This window comes from Phyllostomus hastatus, unplaced genomic scaffold (assembly GCF_019186645.2).
Source record: "Phyllostomus hastatus isolate PE091 unplaced genomic scaffold, TTU_PhHast_1.1 phas_scaffold_182, whole genome shotgun sequence".
Taxonomy (NCBI): domain Eukaryota; kingdom Metazoa; phylum Chordata; class Mammalia; order Chiroptera; family Phyllostomidae; genus Phyllostomus; species Phyllostomus hastatus.
In genome coordinates, this window is record NW_025334013.1 from 1,480,444 (window position 1) to 1,500,215 (window position 19,772).

Consider the following 19,772-nt stretch of genomic DNA (forward strand, 5'->3'; position numbering starts at 1 on the left):
CCCTGACTCGGGCGGTAGGAGGGGCATGACCCTCAGCCTCTGCAGGGCGGTGGGCAGAGCTCTGAGGGGGGAATCCAAGAACTGTGAACGTAGGAGGAAAGACAGCAGCCGCAGAAGGGGGTGCAGTGGGGGTGCAGTGGGAGCAGGCCTTCCCGGGGGACGCAGGTCTGGAGGGTGCTTGGGCAGATGGACCGGGAAAGGGTGGCCCCTGTGTGCAGGGGGGCAGAGCAGACCTGAGGAAGCAGGGCCAGAGGCAAGCAGAGGGTCCCAGGAGGTGGGGGCAGGAGGGGCACCCTCCCTGGCACCTCCCTGACCCCCTAGGCTAGAGAGGGTGGTGAGGCCGTGCGCCAGACTGGAGCGTGGGTCTGGGCAGGGGACACCCACATCTGCCCCCTCCCCTCCCCCACCAGGCCTGCAGGGGGCGGGCACAGAGAGGCTGCAGGGCCGGGGGGAGTCTCCCAGTTCCCCGCCTACACGCCCACTGGTCCCACCGTGTGGGGCCCAGGCCCCCAGAGCCACAGCCCCCCACCCCCACCCACCACCTGGGCCCAAGGTCCGGGCGACCGAACCGTGGTGTGGGCCAGACCGGCACCCCAGACGGGGAGTTGTTCTCCGCCTGGGAGCCCCCGCCTCAGACACGCGGCCCGGGCTATGAGACCTGCGCCCCGCCCGGGCTCACAGCTAAACTTAGAGCCCCCATTGTTCGGCCGGCCGAGGGGCCGGTTCACCACTTCCCCTGATTTTCTCCAGGACGGGCTGGAGAGGGCCGACAAGCCGGCCAGGCACATCCTGTGTTTGTGTTTGCGGGAGGGCTGGGCCGGGAACCTCCGATGGGGCGGCCCCTGCAGGGCCCACCCCGGCGTGAGGACGAGGCGCCTGCCGGGGGGGGGGGCCATTGTCCCTCCCGTCCGCTGGGCCTGCCCCCCTGCTGCCCACCTGCGGCCAGCGCTGGGTGGCGGGGTCACGGGAGATGCCCAGGAAGTCACCCAACTGAGCGGCCTGAGCCTAGTGACAGAGGCTCACAGAGGGCGGGGTCAGCCCCCCACCCCCGCCCCGCCCCGGCCAGGTCCAGGCAGGGCCTTCCGCTTCTGAGGCCGGACATGTGTGCAGGTGGGCCACCCCCAGGGTGCAGGACGGGGAGGTCCTGCCAGGCCGCGGACCCTCCCCGCCACTGGAAGGCCCGAGGAGGCTGGGTCGTGGAGAGTTCCAGAGCCTTCCGAGACCGTGGCTGACACCGAGACCCACAGCGGGCGGGCAGCAGCCTGTCTTCCCGGGGCGTCATTGTCCACGGCGGGCCCATGGGAGGTGGGGGGGGCAGCCCCTGAGGGCCCAGCTCCCATCTGTCCATCAGGGGGCACGGGAGGGCACCTCACAGGGGTGGCAAAGCCCAAAGCCAGGCCACCTGGGCAGAGCCGGCCGCCCGGGACACAGGTGGCCTGGGCTGCAGCGGGCAGGTGCCACTGTCCTTTCATTCCCCCCTCCCGGGTGTTGCATCGTAACCAGTTGGCTGTTCCCGCCTCGCACCGTGAGGGGCTCCGGCCGTAACAGAAGCCCTTCCCGTTCAGGCCCCCCCCCCCGGGCTCCCGTAGGGCCGGGCTCCCAGTGGGCACCCCCGGGGCAGCCCCCCCACCTGGGGAAGGTGCTGCTGAGGCCTCTGCAGCCCCACCCTCACCTCCCCTCCCCTGTCCCCAAGCCCCCAGGACACAGGGGCAGGCACAGTCTGACCCTAACTCTGCCCCCTATGTGGGAATGACCAAGGCCACGCTCCCCTCTTCCGAGCAGGCCCTTGGCATCTCCAAGGAGCAGAGAGGCAGCTCCCTTTGGCCACCGCACCGTGTCCTGTGCCTTGTGACACTGGCACTGTCACCTCCACCCTTCAGTTGGCGAGGTCTGGACTCAGGCTGTTGAATTCTGGTCATTTGCCTGCAATTACAACCTGCTGCCACTAGGTGGTGGTGCCTCAGGCAGTGATTTCAGGTTATAACCTGAGATGCGGGTAGCTGTCTCGATTTTCCAAGACTCGAAACAAAACAAAACAAATAGATATAACTTTGTCTTTAACCCAAACTAGACCTGGAGGTGGGCCGGGCAGGGGTCAAGCCAGCGGGGCGCTGCTGGCCCAACAGGAGGGGGTGTGGACTCGCAGGAGCCCACCCCACTATGGCCCCGACACCAGGAGCGGGGCTGGCGCTGAAGGCCGGTTCCAGCTCCCGCAGGCTGGGCCCTGGACTGTCCCGGGGTCCCGGGGAGGGCGAGCAGGGCTGGCCGCAGTGGTGGAAGGGCCCGCCCAGGGGCCGAGGAGAGGCCCGGCTGTCTGTCCCAGTGACGCCCCACGGACGTGCTGCCACGGAGACACCCGCCCCCGATGCCCGTAGGGGAGGGGGCCTTGCTCTTCAAGGGACGGGGTGGCTCAGGGGGCCTCCCGCCTGTCCCGTTCCCGTGCCGGCAGATGTCAGCCATCGAGACGATGACGGAGAAGCTGGAGAGCTTCGCGGCCCTGAAGGCGGACTCCGGCGGCGCCCTGCAGCCCCTCCCCCACCACCCCTTCAACTTCCGGTCCCCGCCCCCGACGCTGTCGGACCCCATCCTCAGGAAGGGCAAGGAGCGGTACACGTGCAGGTGAGACGTGCGAGCCCCGGGGGCGGGGGGTGGCCCTGGGGACACGGGCAGCCCGTGAACCCGCCCTTCCAGGAGAACTGGGGCTCCGCGTCCAGCACCGCAGGGATAGATGGTCCACGACCACGCAAAACATGCGTGTTAGGGATGGGACCCCCCCCACTGAGCTCCGTTCACGTGAGCTCGGGAAATGCCGCCTCGGCCTGACCAGCCAGGACTCGAGGCCCGGGGCCGGGGCGTGCTGGTCGGCGCAGAACCGGGGCGCTGGGCGGGGACCGACTCTCAGCTTTGGGAAGAGACCGCTGTGCCTGCCCCCCGCCGCCCCTGCCCGGCTGAGCCCGTCCCAGCCGGCTCAGCACCCCGGGGCTCCCGGGCGGAGACGATCCTGGAGGAGGGGCAGGGCCCGACAGGGCCCGAGGAGGACAGTCCATCTGCAAAGCTTAGCCGGGCGCGGGGGGGGGGCGGAGGGGGGCGAGGCAGGAGACGTTGAAACCCGGGCTGTGTCGCCCGCCGGCCGCCTGCCCCGGGGGGAGGACCTCGGGGACTAGATGCAGCGTTGGCAGTGAGTGGGGGCTGTGCCGGCACGGCTCTGCCTGACAGCCGCCCCCCGCCCCCGCCAGGTACTGCGGGAAGATCTTCCCCCGGTCCGCAAACCTCACGAGACACCTGAGGACGCACACCGGCGAGCAGCCGTACAGGTAGGAGCCCGCCCCCCGGCGTGGGGATGGGCGGCGAGGGTCCTGGCCGCGGTAAGGGCAGCCGGTGGGAGCCAGCACACTGCTCCCTGTCACCCCTGTCACTCCCTGGGCCCCTCCCCCCACCCCCACCGCCATCCTGTGCCCGGGGATGCCACAAAGATTAGGCAGGAGGTGCCCAGCCGGCCTCCGGAAATCCCCCACCTGCCCACAGAGGGTGATGCCCAGAGCACCCTCCCCACTGCTCGGGGGTGTCCCCTGGGACAGGAGCTCAGAGCACGGTCAGCTGGAAGCCAGGGTCCCGAAGGTGGCCTGTTGGAGAGGCCTCGGCTGCTCCCCCAGGGCGGCCGGCCGGTCGGCCCCTAAGGCAGGGCAGACAAAGGACGGGGCTCTGTGCAAACGCAGGTCCCAGCCCAGGCTTGGGGCGCCGGAGGGGTTCGCTCGGCCCCCTCGACAGCCCCGGACGGCAGCCACGTGACTGCTCCCCGCCTCTCCCGCAGGGCCGGGGCGGCGGGGCGGCCACACAGGCCATCGGTGGTGGGAGAGCCACCGCTCTGCCACCGCGTTTCTCGTGTGCAACAAGGGGACGCGAGCCCCGTTTCAAAGACTGGGCACCGGAGGCTCAGAGACTCCCGTGACTGGACAGGGGTTCCCACCCGGTGTGGCTCTCGCTGACCCGGCTGGCCCTGCTCCCGTGGTCTCTGGGGTCTCCACGGGGCACGGGAAGGGCTGAGGACAGCCCCTGGCACTCAGAAACCCTGCCAGGGAGGGGCCTGGCAGTGGACGTTTTCGATGACAGCCTCAGGTGACAGCGGCCCGGAGGCACACCGGGGAGACGCTGGTCTGGGTGCCCAGAGGTCCTCCTGGGAGGTGGCTGGGGAAGAGCCGCCACAGGGGGGGCGAGGGGTCTGGCGTGGTTTCCGGTTGGGGACATGAGGCCCCAGTCGTGGTCATGCTGAGCTTGGGGTCACCCACTGGCCCTCGAGACTCTGCACGTGTGTGTCCCCCACCTTGGGGAGGGTGCCCACACGGGGCCCCTGCAGGCATGGTGGTCCCTACGCCCACCTGAGGCGTAAAGAGCGTCCCCGACCCTCACAGGGCGGCACCCCGGCCCCCGGCCCACCCCCCGCAACAGTGACTGACAACACAGGCGAGCCCCCCCAGCGGCTTCGGCCCCCTCCCCGCCTGCCGCGTGTGCTTTCTGTAACGAGAGCCGGCTTCTGGACACAGTCCCACGGAAGAGCCCCCGGGGCCCGGCGTGTTTATAGAAAAATGTGATTATCATTGATTTCTTTTGTTCTCCCCAATGCGCGAGGCTCAGCTACGTGCGTAAGGCCGATTGCTCTGAGAGCTCACCCGGCAGACCCGGCCCCCCGGCCCCGGGTGGCCCTGTGAGGCGGCCTCTGGGGGGGGGGGTGACGCCCCCGTGACGTCACCGGGGGCCCCGCCGACTTTGATTGCTGGAAGGATTTGAGTTGGGAAAGGGAAATGCGCAGATTTCGTTCGCAGAGACCCACCGACGAGGGGGACCCCCGCCCCCGGGAGGCCAACGAAAGCGCCCGCCCACCGCCTGCTTGCGTGAGCGGCGCCCGCCCCGGGCCAGCACCTGCCGCTGCGTGGGGGCCGGGGAGGCCGGCCAACGCCCCTCCCCCACTCCGGGCGGGCGGGCTTCTCCGGGGCTGCCCGGCCACCACCCAGTGATCGAGTTCGCCCTGGTCGCCTAAGATCACTCAGAAAGTGTCCCCAAGCCTGTCACTCCCTGGGAAGGAAAGACACTTCAGTGTGACTGACACACTTGCTGGGTGGGGGGGTTGAACCTCCGGCTCCAGAGCCGCCGGCTCCTCTGGGCCCGGAGGGAAGGGGGTGGGGGGGGCAACCAGCAGACAGTGCTCGCTGCTCAGGGGAGCAGGGCCCGCTGCGCGGAGGCTGGGGGGAGACCGCTGAGTGAGGGCTGAGGGGCGTCTCTGCCTCCATCCATCTGGGCGGCCATGCTGGGGGGCCTTCAGGGAGGGGCGTCCGGCGGGGCCTCGAGCCTCCGTGGGCCGGCCCGCGGGCTCCTGGCGGGACCTGGGCTGCCGCCCCGGGACTCACGCCTCTCCAGCTTCGCTCCGGCCCCTCCGGGGCACCCAGGCTACCATTTGCTTTAAGCCACGCCCCCATGCCAGGCCCATGCCTGCCTGCTTGCTCTGTCCGTTTTATTTTTAGGGCCGGTGCCAAAGTCTCTCTTTCTGTCCTCTCCTTTGCGTTCACAGTCAGCAGCAGCTCCCTCCCTGTGCTGGTGCGGTCCCAGGGAGGGTGCTGCCCCCGGCCGGGCCGGTCAGCCTCCCCTGCCCCATGCAGCGCCCGCCGTGGCTGGCTGCCCCAGTGGTCACAGCAGGGCCCCCGGCAGGCCCCCAGCCGCCCACCACCGTGGCCGCCCATCGGTGCCCCTGGTCAGAGCGCAGCGGCGTTACGCTAGACGGTGCGGCCGTAAATTCCCGTTGCCACCTGCCAGCTTACGTGCAGCGCGAACCCCAGCTGCTCGCAGACGCCGCTCCCCCCGGACCCGCGCTCCCCCGAACCTCGAACAGGCCTGTCTGCCCAGGCCGTTTGTTTGGAGTGGAACCCGGGAGGGCCGCACAGAGGCTGGGGGGGGCTTCGCACGCGCCCTGCCCTCCGCGTCCAGCTCCCGCGCTGCCCGACGCTGCCCGGAGCCCGGCTGCTGCGAGCTGGCCAGCCGCCCTGAGGGGAGTTGTCGCAGGGGGCGAGGACAGGAACGCCGCGCCTGTGGGCGCACTGTAGACCGGGGGCGGGCGCAGCTCAGCCGGAGGCGCCTGTTGGGTGGGCGGGTGGTGAAGGCCCAGAGCTGGGCTGGGGCCCGCGTGGCCTTGCCCTTTTCCTCAGCGGCGCCCCTGAGGAGCAGGGCCATAGCAATCTGGGGGCGTGACATCGTCAGGGCAGAGGGGACAGTGTCCCCTCTGATAGAAGTGCGGGTAACCAAGATCACCTGTGTGTGCCCGTGCACACGTACCACACGTGTGTACACACCCACCGCATGTGTGCGTGAGCATGTGTGTGCACATGCTGTCACATACTTGTGCCCGTGTGGCCCATGTGGGCACGTTTGTGGGCGCACACCAGCACACTAACACATGCATTTGATGTGCATGCCCCTGCACACACCCACACACATGCATGTGCACACAGGCACATGCAGTGCACACTAGCATGTGTGTACCATGTGCACATGCACCGATGCATGTGCTGCACGCACACCACACTGTGCACTCCTACACGCAGTGTGTTCCCACATGTGCACACTAACATGCACTGTGTGTGCGTTCCCCTGCACACATACATATACACGTGTGTGTGTGTGACCTACCAGCCGGCACACAGAACGGGTGGGAGCATGGGAGCGGGCGGTCCCTGGCTCTGCTAGGACCCCTGCCGCCAGGAGGAGGCCGAGGGGGCGGGTTGCAGGCTCCTCCGGGTCGGCCCTCCCTCGGGCTCGGCCCTCCTTGCTCCTGGCTCCTCCACGCCGGGATCGCTGGGCCCGGCTCCCGTCCCCCTGCACTCTCAGGGGTCCGGAGAGGGGCCGTGTCGTGCCCTGGGCAAGGGTCCCACGCTTGCGGGGGCCCGCCACACCGCAGGCATCTCCGATTGTTCGTCACGGCTGCTTGTTCAGATGAACCTGGGGCCTCGAGAGGATGTTCTGGCAGACGTGACCGAAGCCTGGGCAGGAAGGGGCGTCTCCTGATCTTCCCGCTGCACTGGCGGGCTGGTAGCGGTGCCCGCCTACAGCGGCTCACAGATGAACCGAGCCCGTGGGCCGGCCACCCCCGTGCCCCCGGGGACACTGGGGTCATTGTGGTCCCTGTAGAAGACGCACCCTGACAGGGGCAAGGCCTGGGAGCCGCTGCGTCCCCGGGGGCCTCCGGGGCTGCCCCCACACCCCCCACTCATGGACTGGCACGCTGAGGTCCCCAGGGGGTGGGTGCAGCCCAGGGACCACGAAGACCCCGCTCCCCTCACTCTCCCGCACCAGGCCGGGTCTCTGCAGGGAGGGCAGTAGCAGGGAGCCGGCCGGGGTCCCCAGCTTTCCGGTTGGCCTGAGCATCTTTCCACGGTGAGATGCTGCCCCCTTGCGGCCGCTGGGAGCACGTCGCCGTCCAGGTGGAGCTGCGGGAGGGCCCGACACGGGGAGGAAGAGAGCCTCGGGGCGCGGGGTCCTGCCGGCCCGCGTGGGGCTCCTCTGAGGCCCGGGTGTCTTGCAGGTGTAAGTACTGCGACCGGTCCTTCAGCATCTCGTCCAACCTGCAGCGGCACGTCCGCAACATCCACAACAAGGAGAAGCCCTTCAAGTGCCACCTGTGCAGCCGCTGCTTCGGGCAGCAGACCAACCTGGACCGGCACCTCAAGAAGCACGAGCACGAGCACGCACCAGGTGGGGCCGCGCACGCCTCCCCCAGGGCGGGCCGCCGGGCTGGGGGCGCAGGCGCCGCGGGCGGGGGCGGGGACTTGAGAGACTGGGCTGGTGGGGGAGGGGAGGAGGAAGGGCCGGGAGGGGAGGGGGAGGGGGAGGGGGAGGGGCGGCGCGCAGTGGGGAGGGAGCCGTCCCGCTGAGGCCCCCCTCTGACCCCCCGCCCACGCCCACGCAGTGAGCCAGCACTCCGGGGTCCTCGGCAACCACCTGGGGACCAGCGCCTCCTCCCCCACCTCCGAGTCGGACACCCACGCACTTTTAGACGAGAAGGAAGACTCCTATTTCTCCGAAATCAGAAACTTTATTGCCAACAGCGAGATGAACCAAGCGTCGGCTCGGACAGACAAAAGGTAAGACGCCCACCCAGGCGGGGCTGCGGGGCTGCGGGGCTGCGAGGTCGCACAGCCCGGCCCTGTGGCTGACCCCAGAGCAGGCCGACCACCCGGCACCTGCCCCCCAGGTGCGCCTGGCCGGGGACCAGGGTCCCACAAGGGCACCCCTCCCTGCCTCAGTTTCCCCATCTGGACACGGTGCCGATGCGGGTTTGCGCCTAAAGCGGCGCCGGGCACTCACGCCTCACGGCAGCCGGTGCAGCTCAGCCTTGACATTCCCACGATGCAACCAAATGTCAGCCGCGCAAGGGCTCCCGCCGCGGGCCCGCCAGCCTCCGAGTCTCGAGGTTTCCGAACAACAGTGGTGCGCCTTCAAACCCACGCATGAGTGCACACGCGCACGCCAGCACCCGCAGAAATACCGTGGGATTCAGACGCGAGAAGGGGGAGGCCATTCCGCACCACCTCGGGTCCCGGGGCCGCCGCCCCCCAGGAGGACCCGCCAGGCCCCGGGACGGGTTCCCTTCGGGAGCAAGCTGGTGCCAGACCAGGGGTCAGCCTCCAGGGCGCCCGAGGGGTGCAAGCCCCTGATTCTGCAGAGGGGGACGCCGAGGCCCAGAGGAGTGGGGTGCCTTGTACCCCCCATCCCCCCCAACAAGTGAGGAGGGTCCCCAGGAGATGGGGTCCCTGGGAGCCTGCCTACCCCTCTGGGTCACCGGTGCTCCCGGGGCGCAGGGCAGCCCCCCTTAGAGAGCCTTCGGGGTTCAGGCAGCATGGGCTCCGCCTTCAGAGGAAGTCCCAGGCCAGAGCACCCCGGTGCCAGGCTGCATCCAAGCCCCACTCCCCAGCTGGCACCCTGTGCCCACAGCAGAGCCACACACATGGCGGGGGTGGACCAGCCCGTCTTCTCTGGGTTGGAGCTGCCCGTGGGGGAGGGCCCAGAGGCACCAGAAAGGCCCCCCCACCCCAAATCTGGCGGCAGGCTGGCTGTCAGCCAGGAGGAAGACATTCCAGGAGGCCCACCAGGACGGAGGGGACGCTGCCACCCTGTCCCCTGACCTTTGCCTGCAGTGTTCCTGCCAGGGGAGGGGCCCGAGTGAGGCTCAGACACGGGAGGCTGCCCCGAGTCCCCGGGGAGCTGGGCCCGTGGACGGCCCGTCCTGCTGAGGCCTGGTCCAGGGTGCCCGGGCACCTGGCAGGGGCGCCCCCGTCACTGGCGGAAGTGGGCACCGAGGTCTCGGCCCACTTATGTCACAGACTGTGTGTGTGTAGGGCTGGGCCCCCGGCAGCTCCGCCCGGGCCGGGTCACCACGGTCGGTGCTCACTCGGTTCCCTTCCCTCGACCACCGCGGGGAGCTTAGGGCCCGCCAGGCTTCCCGGCCTCACGGCCCCTTGAACCCGGGGGGCTAACGCGTGTCCCTGCCCAACCCCCGTGGTGGAGTCCCAGCCCCCGAGACCTCAGGATGTGACCTTATTTGGGAAGACGTGGTCATACCGGAGCTGGGTGACCCTGACCCCACACGACCGGGTCCTTACAAGAGGGGACATTCAGACACAGACACACACACGCAGGGGGCACGCCGCGTGAAGACGACGCAGGGGTGGGCTGAGGGGTCCACGAGCCAGGGGACGCCCAGGAGGCCGGCAGCCACCAGGCACTGGGGGCGGCCTGGGGCGGGGGCACCCTCCCGGCTGCAGAGGGGCCAGCCCCTCTGTGACACCCCGACCTTGGACTGCATCTCGGGAACTGGGAGCGGAGACCCCGCCGTCAAAGCCCTGGCCGCCCCGGGACACGCGTGCACACGGGCAGCCGTCCGGAGGCCTGAGCACCCGTCCCGGGTCCGCTCTGTCGGAAGCCGTCGCCAGCCTCTGGGCCCCACGTTCCGCCTGCCCCGGGGGCCCCCCTCCCCGAGCGCCCGCCTGGTGCGGGGCTCCTACCGATGGGCTAGGCGTGGGGGCGGGGGCACACAAAGATGGAACCATCGGGGCCCTGTCCCCCAGCAGGGGGCTCACACGTGAAGCGGCCCGTGTTCAATTAAAGGACACACGAGACTACATGCCAAACGTCACCCACGTCCCAGCACCCACGGCCGCTGCTCGTCCTCGGCGCGGAGCGGTGTCCTCGGGTCACCGCGAGGGCACAGGCTCCCAGAGGCTGAGACCCTCCCCCAGGTCACCCCACGGATAGCCAGCCGGCAGGGAGACAGGGCCTGGGCCCGTATCGCCCGCTGGTGGTGACAGCCGCGAGCCTGGTGCCCAGTGCAGGGACCCGGGACAGGGAGGGCGGCCGCAGGGACAGTGTCCTGTCCCCCGGGCAGACGGGAGCCGAAGACGGGCGGGCCCGAGCCCAGCGCCCAGCACGAGGACGAGTCCTGGGAGTCGGAGAGGACGCCCACCCTGCCGACGCCGAGAAGGGGCCCCGGGCCCCCCCCCCCGACCACGGTGGGCGGCCCCCCGTGGGCTGCGGGAGCTCCAGGAGGGGTGAGACCTGGGGCTCGGACGAGAACCGGGGTTCCGGCAGGAGGGAGCTCGGCGAGCACTCCACGTGGACGCCTGCCCGGGCGGCCCCCATGCCCAGCCCGCCCCCCACGGACGTGCCGATGAACAACGCTCATGCCGGCGGCGCTTTCTGGAGGCTGCGGTGCACCCACACCCGCCGGCACGCTTCCTCGGCCTTTCAGTGGCGAGGACCCGGAGCGGAGGGGTCTCACCTGGGCTGCGGGGGCCCGGAGGGCACTGCAAGTCAAGGACCTGGCCCCCGAGACAAGTGGGGCCTGGAGGGCCCTCGGCTGACAGCGGCCCGGCCCGGCCTCTGAGGAGCCCCAGGCCCTCTGGCCGTCGAGGCAGCGGCTCGCCCTGGGCCACCCCAGGGTCCTTGCGTCCTCCGGGCTGGTCAGAGGTGCTGCACCCGGCAGGGCTGGGCCAGCAGACCTCCCTAAGACGTCCTTTGTGCAGCGCCCAGCCCCGGCTCCAGCCCAGGACCCCATGCCCCGCCCAGTTGGCCACAGCGCCCCTGACACACTGACCCGTGTGGCCCCGTGTCCGCTGCGGCATCACAGAGCCTGCCCACGCCCTGCCACACGCATGGCCAGCCTCCTCCTCTCCCTGCACCACTCGGCCCACAGGGACAGGCTGAGGCCAAGGGCAGGGGCAGCCCACGAGGGCAGGCTCTCTTCGTGGGAGCCGGGAGGGCCGGGGAGGCTAGGGGTGGGGGGACCCGGCTGCGGCCGAGTCGCCAGCCTGTGGGGCCCGTGGCCGACTCGCGCCCTGTCGCTTCAGGCCAGAAGCCCAGGAGCTGGACGGTGCCCCACCATGTCCGGGCCTAGCCAGCGGGAAGCCGGAGGAGGGGGAGGAGGAGGAGGAGGAGGAGCTGGAGGAGGAGGACGACGACAGCCTGGCCGGGAAGTCCCAAGAGGACAACGTGTCCCCCACGCCCGAGCCCCAGGGCGCCTACGAGGACGAGGAGGACGAGGAGCCACCCACCTCCCTGGCCGTGGGCTTCGACCACGCCCGAAGGTGGGTGCCGCCGGCCTCGGCGGGCCATGGCGGGGGCAGCTGGGCGAGCCGGGCCGGCCTCGGAGGGACCCAGACGCCAGCGGGTGGCTCAGGCTGAAATCCGCAGAGGACCCGCCGTCCTGCCCGCCCACAGGCGGTTCCGCCGGGGGAGGCCCCAGCCCGGGGAAGCGGCCAGGGCCCAGCCCGTGCACGCACACAGACACCTGCACACACCTGCACACACCTGCACGTGTGCGTGCATGCCCGTGCGCACATCTAGAAGCCTGGGAGCAGTGTGGGAGGGGAAGGCGCAGGGTGAGCTGGTCCCGGACCCTCAGGCGGAGCCACACTGCCCGTCAGCCTGGGGAGTGACCCCCAGCCTCCCACAGGCCCCGGCACAGGGCTGAACCCCCACAGCTTTGGAAGCTGTGCCGGCCGGAGACTCGCCCCCACACCCCACGCGCTGGCCGCCTCAGCAGCCACAGTGCCAGCGTTCCGAGAGCCCCCGGGGAGCCCCCTTGGCGACAGCTGTTCCCCCCACCCCTGGGACAGGGGCCCTCAGGCCCCTCTAGAGCCGCCCAGGGTCTTGGAGACCAAGGCCTCCCCCTCTGTTCTTGTCCCCGGGGACCCGGGCTCCCTGCCTGTTGCTTGGGACACGTGTGCTCACACTGACCCCTGAGGTCCTCTGTCCGTCGGTTTCCTGCATCTGTGTGGTTTCTGTCCTGGTGTCCATGTGTCTGTGTGTCTGTCTCCTTGTGCATGTGGCCAGTGGAGATGCTGTGGCATGCATGCGGGCGCGGAGCCGGCCGCGGGGCGCCCGCGAGGCGGCGGGGCGGCCGGGCTGACCGCAGGCGTCTCCCGGTCGTTGGTGCAGGTGTGTTGAGCGGCAGCGAGCGGGCGGTCCGCTCGCTCTGGAGCCGGCGCCGACCTTTGGGAAGGGGCTGGACCTGCGCAGAGCCGCCGAGGAGGCGTTTGAAGTTAAAGATGTCCTTAATTCCGCCTTAGACTCTGAGGCCCTAAAACAGACCCTGTACAGGCAGGCTAAGAACCAGGTAGGTGCCCGCAGAGCCCGCCCCGCCCGCCCCGCCAGGCCAGATGGCAGGGACAGCCTCTCCACGCCCACCTGGGGGGCACACAGGGCCCCCTGGCCCTCCCGGGCCCATTGCCTCGGCCAGAGGGACATCCCAGGGACCGCCTCCTCCCTGCCAGCAAGAAGGGGGCAGGGAGAGGCTGAGAGCAGAGGGCCGTGAGCCGGAGCGCTTGGGGGCATGGGAGTCACTGAGCTCTCGTCCCCAGAGGGAGGCCTCCACGCACAGGTGTCCGGCACGAGGCTACCTTGGCCTCCCCCGGAGACCCCGCCAGGGCGGCTGGCAGCCCAGCTTGCCCTGCAGGGGGCTGCCCGGCAGGAGGGCGCTGGTCCTGAGCTGGCGCTGTGGCGGGGCCAGGCGGCAGCGAGCTGGGCCCCGGGCACCTCTCGTCTCCCGCCTGCTTCCCCGGTGTAGGCGGCCGCAGGGCTCCGCCGCCCGGTCCTGTCCGGGCTGGGGGGACAGGGAGCTCTCCGCAGCCCACCCAAGTCTGAGCACCCGAGCAAAGCCGTCTGTGTGTCTGTCTGTGTGTTCTTACTAATTCTGTCCTGAGTGTTCACTGGGGTGGGGCGAGGGGCCGGCTTTCCCCCCAGCCCCGCCGGCCGCGGTGGCCCGTCCCCTGGTCACACTCCGGGCCGGTTCCCAGTCCTCCCCGGAGCAGCTCTGCCTGGTCCCACGGTGGTCCACCCCGGCGGCCCCGGGCAGGGACCGACCCTTGTGGATGGGGTCTCGGCAGGGACCACCGGCCATACCCAGGTCCCCCCAAAGCGCATGCTTGCCCATACGTGTTTGCCGAGCACCAGGCGGAGAAACGGGGCGGGGGTGGCCAAGGGGGAGGTGACCACGGGGCGAGCACCCCGAGGACCAGGGAGCCCCTCAGCCGGGGCCAGGGCATCCCGGCTGCCCTCTGCTGTCCTTCTGTCTCCCTCCCCCAGGCCGGGCGGGGGGCGTCTGGCCTCTGCTCGGGGTCCCGGCACCTCACTGTCCCCTCCCAGCCGGGGCCTGGTCTGAGCGGGCGGAGGGCAGCGGGAGGCTGGGGGCCGGCGAGCACGCGGCCAGCCCAGGGCCTGCGAGGCCCCGCGTGCACCGCTCACCTGCCTGTCTGTCCCGTGTCCCCCGCCAGGCGTACACAATGATGCTGTCCCTTTCGGAGGACACGCCTCTGCACACCGCCGCCCAGAGCCCCCTGGACGCTTGGCTGAACATCGCGGGACCCGCCCCCGAGCCCGGAGCCTTCAACCCCATCAACCACCTCTGACCGGCCCGGGGGCCGGGGCCAGAGCCCGCGCCAGGAGCCCGGCGCCCCGACAGAACCCTCAGCCGCGGACGGTGGGGGCCAGGACTCGGGGACCAGCACGGCCTGGGGCCGGGGAGCCCCCTCCTCGCCTGCGTTCGACCACTCCTCTCTGTGTGTCCCCCCACCCTGGTTTAACTCAACTCTTCTAGCGAAAACCCGGAGACCGGAAGCCCCTGACGCGGTTGTCTAGGTCACGCCTCTGAGAGTCAGTCTCCAGAAGGACACCGCGCCTGGCAGGGACGGCCTGGCGGCATGGAGCCCAGGGGCACGGGCGGGGTTCTCACCCCAAACTGAAGCGGGGTCCCTTCCGGGCACGGGAGCCCACGGCCACGGTCCGGAGAGGGAGCCGGCCCGGACGATTTTTCTAGTGAGAATCACGCGAGTGACGCTTTTGGTCCTCCTGTTGACGCCAGAGTCTATTTAAGCATGTGGTTTTAAAAACAGACAGCATTTTTTTAAAAAAAAGAAAAAGAAAGGAAAAAAGAAATCGCAAAAGGATTTGCCAATTGTTTTTTAAAAGTCGTTTTTGCATCGCTTTGGCATCTGTGCAAACCCAGACGCCCCCCCCGGGGGCCCCCCCCCGGCTCTGTGCTGGGCGCGGCCTGGATCCTGCGGACCGTGGGGGGGGTGCCCCCGACCCCGTGTGTGAAGCCACGGTGGCTCCAGCGGGCCCCCACCAGCCCGCGGCGTGGGGCCACTGCCGGGAGCCGTTTCTGACTGCACCGAGGATTCTGAGAGGTGGCGGCAGCGGCAGCGGCGGTGGGAGCTGGCCGGAGGCCAGGACCGGGAGATGTGCCTGACCTTCCGTGACACTCCTGCGCCCGTGGCCCCCGAGCAGCCCCTCCCTAGACCTCCCAATTCTCTGGGCAGGTCGGAGAGGTGGGCCGGGCCGCTCAGGTTCCTCCCGGGTCTGTCTCTGGCCGCCCCGGGCCAGCACCCACCCCCACCCGCCCCGCCACTGCTGCTGCTCAGAAAGCAGAGCTGGCCGCCGCCGGCCACACCCTGCTCCGCTGCCCCCGCCTCACCCTCCCCGTCAGACGAGCCAGGGGAGGCGGCGGGCGCCCCCCACTCCCCGCGCAGACCGCCGAGCGCCCCGAGCACCCGAGCCCTGGGACCCCGGACACGGCTGCCGCCCCCGCCCTCCGCGCGGGCTCTGGGCGGATGGGACCCGGCTCAGCACCGAAGGGCGTCCGGACGGGACCTGGACGCCTGGACGCCCGCTGCAGAGCCCGAGGACAGCACAGCCCCGCGGGGCCGGCGTGCCCCTCCCCGGGGGCCGGCCCGCTTCTCCACTCCCGGGCTTTAAATTATTCCCGTAGGGGCCAACCTCCCATAATAATTGTTTTCCCTGATGGAATTGACCTTAATCTGTATATAACTTGTAATTTTTTCTAATTCCTTTCTTTTCTTATTTTATTTCTTCCTTAACAGTATTTTTGGCATTAGACATTCTTATTGTGAAGAAATAATGTTAATATAAGTACCCCGTGAAGGACCAAAACCGTGTAATAACCGTCTGTGTGTTGTGTGCCCGAGACCCAGGGAGTGGGACGGTTCCCAATGTGCCAAATACCCCCGCGCCCCCCCACCCCCCCACGCATTCTGCCGCCGCCGCCGACGCCCGTCTCCCAGACAATCACGTGTTTTGTTAAATCTGAGTTTCGGTTGTATCGCATTTAAGGACAAGTGTTCTATTTATTTCTTTTATCGCTTGGCAGAAAACGGAGTCATAGTGTCCCAGCGAGAGAAAAAAAGCGTCGCCCAGGTTGCCCCGACCCACCGTGACTGCAGACTGTGTGGGTCGTGTCTGCTGGGGGCCGCGTCCTCGGCTCCCGCCCTGGGGTGGCTGGCAGGCGGGAAGTGTCCCCGCCGGGGTGTCGCCCCACATGCGCGTCACGCTGGCTCCGGGCCCCCGTCATCCACGCGGGCCGCGGCGGGGGGTCCAGCCTCGCCCTGGAGACCCCCAGTGGGGAGGCCCCTGCAGGCACCCCAGCCTGCGGGTCCCGGGGGAGGGGCTCACCTCCCTTCTCCAGCCCACACGAGGGAGCCGGACTGAGACCCACCCCGGCGTGTGCCGGCGGTGGCCCCCGGGGGCTGCCGGGAGGAGCCGCCTGCGGCCTCTGCACGCGGGTGTGCCGACACGCCCTCTCACTCCTCTGCACGAGCATCGGCTCCTGTCCCTCAGCCGGAGCTGCCAGGCGCGGCTCCGGACGCCCACCTTCCCCTCGATCTGGGTGGGATCCCTTTGAAAAGGCAACCCCAGATCAAAGCGCCCCATCTCTGTAAACCCAAATTACACGATTTCTTCTGCTAAAGAGTAAGGTGTGTGCTTTCTTTCGCGATAGGGCTCCGTCTGAAATGAGCAGTTGGGGCGGGAGGCACCTGAGTGGCCAGGGCTGCCCTCACTGTCCACCCCCCCGCCGGGTCTCCGTCGATGGTCCTGTCTGTCATCCCAGCCAACCCTCCCCCCCCCCGAGCTTCTGTTTCTTCCTCTGCCCTTCCCCAGGAGCCCACGCTCCAATGCCCACACATCTGTCCCCCTGAGAGCAAGCCCAGGGTCGGGGCCGGAGCACTCGGCAGGTTGGGGGGCCCCATCCTTGGCCCCCCGGTAGAATGCACTTATTCCCCTGTCCCGTGCATCCGGCCGGCGTTGCCTCAAAGTGCAGCGAGCCCCGGAGTGCAGCGGCCCCCCTCCGGTTCCCCTGGGCCCCGGGCTCAGCACCGGCCCGCTTGCCCGGGCCCAGGTCTTCGATGTCGGTGCCAGCCGGTGCCAGCCTGTGCCGGGTGACCCCTGGGGCCCGGGAATCTGGCCAAGCCAGACAATCCCGCGATCTCAGCCTCTGCACCAGCACGCCAGGGTGGCCGGCCGGCTGGCTGGCTGGCCAAATGCTGTTTTCATGGGCTGGGACCCGCGGGTCCCATGGCACCAGGTCTGCCCAGGGCCCGGGCCCGTCGGTCCAGCCGCACCTGCTTCCCGCACCTGGACAGTTGACACTTGCCCCCCAAGAGGAAACAGAGAGAGAGGCCTCCTCCCTCCGGCACCCCTCAGACCCCGGCCCCAAGCAGCGGGCACCTTCGCCCCTTGCCACGCAGATTCCCAGGACCCCGGGCCAGGACGCATGGAGGGGCTGCTGACCCCTTGGCCAGCCAGACACTTCAGGAGTGGGACCCAGAGGCCCCCCAGCTCAAACCCGGGGTGCACGTCTCTGCAGCTGGCCCAGCACCCTGGAGTGTGCATCTGTGCACGGGCGAGCCCGAGAGCCCGCCCAGCCCAGCCACGTGCCCCCTCCTCCGCCCCCCCCCCCCCCGCAAGGCCAACAGCACAGCCAGCCCGCCCGGCAGGGCCTGATGGCCTCCCAGCCCCGTGGCCCCAGAGCCCGGCCACGGAAACTCGAGACCCTCAGCCTCCTCCGTTCTCGCTGCTTCCTCGGCGAGCGACCCCACAGCACTTGCCGAAACACATATCACGTGTGTTAGCCTCGAAGCACTGGATTGTGGTCCCCCACCCCCCTCCCCCGCCCATGTGACTGAAATCTACTGAGCTGTCTTCACTGCGCTGTCCTGGGGGAGGGGGACAGCGCCACCTGCAGAGCGCGCCCCTGCACTGCCGCCCGGGGATGGACCGGGAGCCGCGCACCCCCCTGTCCCCACGGGGGCCGAGGACGCAGCTGCTCCTGGTCAGTGGAGGCCAGCCGGGTATCGAAAGCCATGTAACTGTCTCTGCAGCCACGAGTGATACTGTGACTGAGACGTTCTCGCGTTATTCCCAGGAGCGTTCCTTTCCTCCTCCCATTCCAGTGTCTCGGTTGTATCCCTTTCTGTCACTGACTCGTAGTACCACTTCCGGGGGGAAATGAAAGTTAGACCGGAAAGAAAACGACAAGGCAGCTGGAGTTTCCGAATGTGCAATTTACGTGTGAACAAAGCGATGCTGAAGGTTTCCTCCCTCGGGAGGGGCGGCTGCGCCGGGCGGCCCTCGCGGACACGCGGACGCGCGGACGCGCGGACGCTGAGCCCCGAGGCCGGGACGCGCGGCTCCCCGCGCACCTGGGCGCGCGCGCGCGCGCGCGCGCGGGAGAGCGCGCACCTGGGCGCCGCGACGTCCCTCGCCGCTGTTACCTTACAGATCTGGTTGAGCTTGTTTTTGTTTTTTTTTTCTTTCAGGACTGTATAGTGTTGAAAAGGAAATGTAAATGTCTGGTTTTTATCAAATGTTTTAAAGAAAAAACCGTTAAGAAGGAGGCGGGCGTCCGTCCCGGGTCCCCAGATTGTACATTGCTCCTGTTACCAGTAAACTGTGCATGGCTGGTGTTTAGCGGTCATTATCGTGTCTGGTCGTGACGTTTTTATGAAAAAGAAAACCCCGTAGATGCACTTATGAACTGCGTGAGGAGGGCGGGCCCGCGGAGTCCGCGGCCACCGGCGCAGGGGCGGGCGGCGCCGCTCTCAGCTCCCTGGGACGTCTGGGCCCCGGCGGCGGGGCGGGGCCAGAGGAGGGGCGTGGCCGGCGGTGGGGCGGGGCCAGAGGAGGGGCGTGCCCGCCGGCGGGGCGGGGCCGGCGGTGGGGCGGGGCCAGCGGCCCGGGAGAGGACGTTTCCGCAGCTTTGGTTCGGACGCTGGAGAGCGAGACGGAAGTCCTCGTGCAGAGAACCTTCTTCGAGATGAAGCCTAGGCGACGCTGATTTTGAGGCTAATGCTGTAGGATAGGACTGCATACCAAATGTAATCGTTCCGAGGCGACAGCGACTTTATACATGAGATTGATATGCAATAAATCTGTGTGCTTTTCTAACCTCCGCGCCAGCGAGCTTCACTGAGGAAGGCAGGCCCCCGGGCGGCGCGGTCGGCTGGCGCCCAGGCTCACCAGCCTGGCCCCGGCCTCCCCGGTGACAGGTTCTGGCGCAGGGACGCCAGCCTCCCAACAGCACACCAGGCAGGGGTGGGGGGGGGGGCGCCAAGTACCTGGACAGCCCTGCAGGGAGAGCGGCAGCCTCCAGGTGCTGCGGCCCTCAGACACGCCCTCCTTCAGGTGTGGCCATCTCCAGGTGTGGATCCTTCCAGGTGTATCCGCTTTCAGGCATTCTAGCCTCAGGCGTGTCTTCCCCCAGGTGTAGTGGACACCTTCTTGGTGACACGGTGTCCCTCTGTCCCTCCTGGCAGTGGTGGGAGAGCCCACCCCGTAAGGCTGGTCCTAAACTGGCCCGTTCCCGAGGGTGGGCGCCCCCACCGGCCAGCCCTCCCCGCAGGCCCAGCCCCTCACCCTGTCCCCGCAGCCAGGGCTGAGCCTGCCCCACAGGCGATGGACAGATGGACAGATGGACAGGACAGGGTGAGGGTGCGCACATGCCTGGGCTGCAGGGGGAGCAGACCCAGCCTGCCCTGGGAGTGCCTCCCCCTGGGTCCCCAGGTGTTCCTTCGGAGAGCCCCCCACCTCCACAGGAGCTCGGCCCCCCCACCCCGATTCTGCCCTGGCCAACAGGCCTGGATTGGTGGAACCACCTAAGGCGACGGTGGGTCCAGGCCAGGAGCCACCCACAGGGAGCTCCCCAGCCCTGTCACCCACAATGTCTCCACTCTACTTCCTGCTGACACAGGCCAGCAGGTGTCACCCAGGTGGCCCTTAGGCCTGCAGGCCACTCAGCCAGCCTTGTCTACCCTATACAGGTATCCCCCACCCCGTCCTGGGCTCCACCCTGCCGCCTCCTACTGGCTGACCCCTGGCCTCTACAGCGGTGCCCCTGGCCCCTCATATATGGGTCACGTGCAGGGGCAGGCAGATCTGGAGGG

General features: G+C 69.0%; 1 protein-coding gene across 10 annotated transcripts in view; it reads left to right on the forward strand.

The window, feature by feature from the left end:
• Positions 1 to 15,560, forward strand: part of PRDM16 (PR/SET domain 16) — a 273,345-nt gene extending 257,785 nt beyond the window's left edge. For 5 of the 10 annotated variants that reach the window (XM_045859399.1, XM_045859408.1, XM_045859398.1 and 2 more), the window contains 7 exons: positions 2,450 to 2,619; positions 3,237 to 3,314; positions 7,568 to 7,737; positions 7,952 to 8,126; positions 11,388 to 11,624; positions 12,478 to 12,655; positions 13,812 to 15,558. In XM_045859399.1, the coding sequence (XP_045715355.1) occupies positions 2,450 to 2,619; positions 3,237 to 3,314; positions 7,568 to 7,737; positions 7,952 to 8,126; positions 11,388 to 11,624; positions 12,478 to 12,655; positions 13,812 to 13,946 (1,143 nt within the window). In that variant the 3' untranslated portion in view covers positions 13,947 to 15,558. Of the gene's footprint in view, positions 1 to 2,449; positions 2,620 to 3,236; positions 3,315 to 7,567; positions 7,738 to 7,951; positions 8,127 to 11,387; positions 11,625 to 12,477; positions 12,656 to 13,811 lie in introns of all 10 variants that reach the window. The other 5 variants (XM_045859405.1, XM_045859403.1, XM_045859407.1 and 2 more) reach the window with 3 other exon arrangements.
• Positions 15,561 to 19,772: the final 4,212 nt, after the last annotated feature.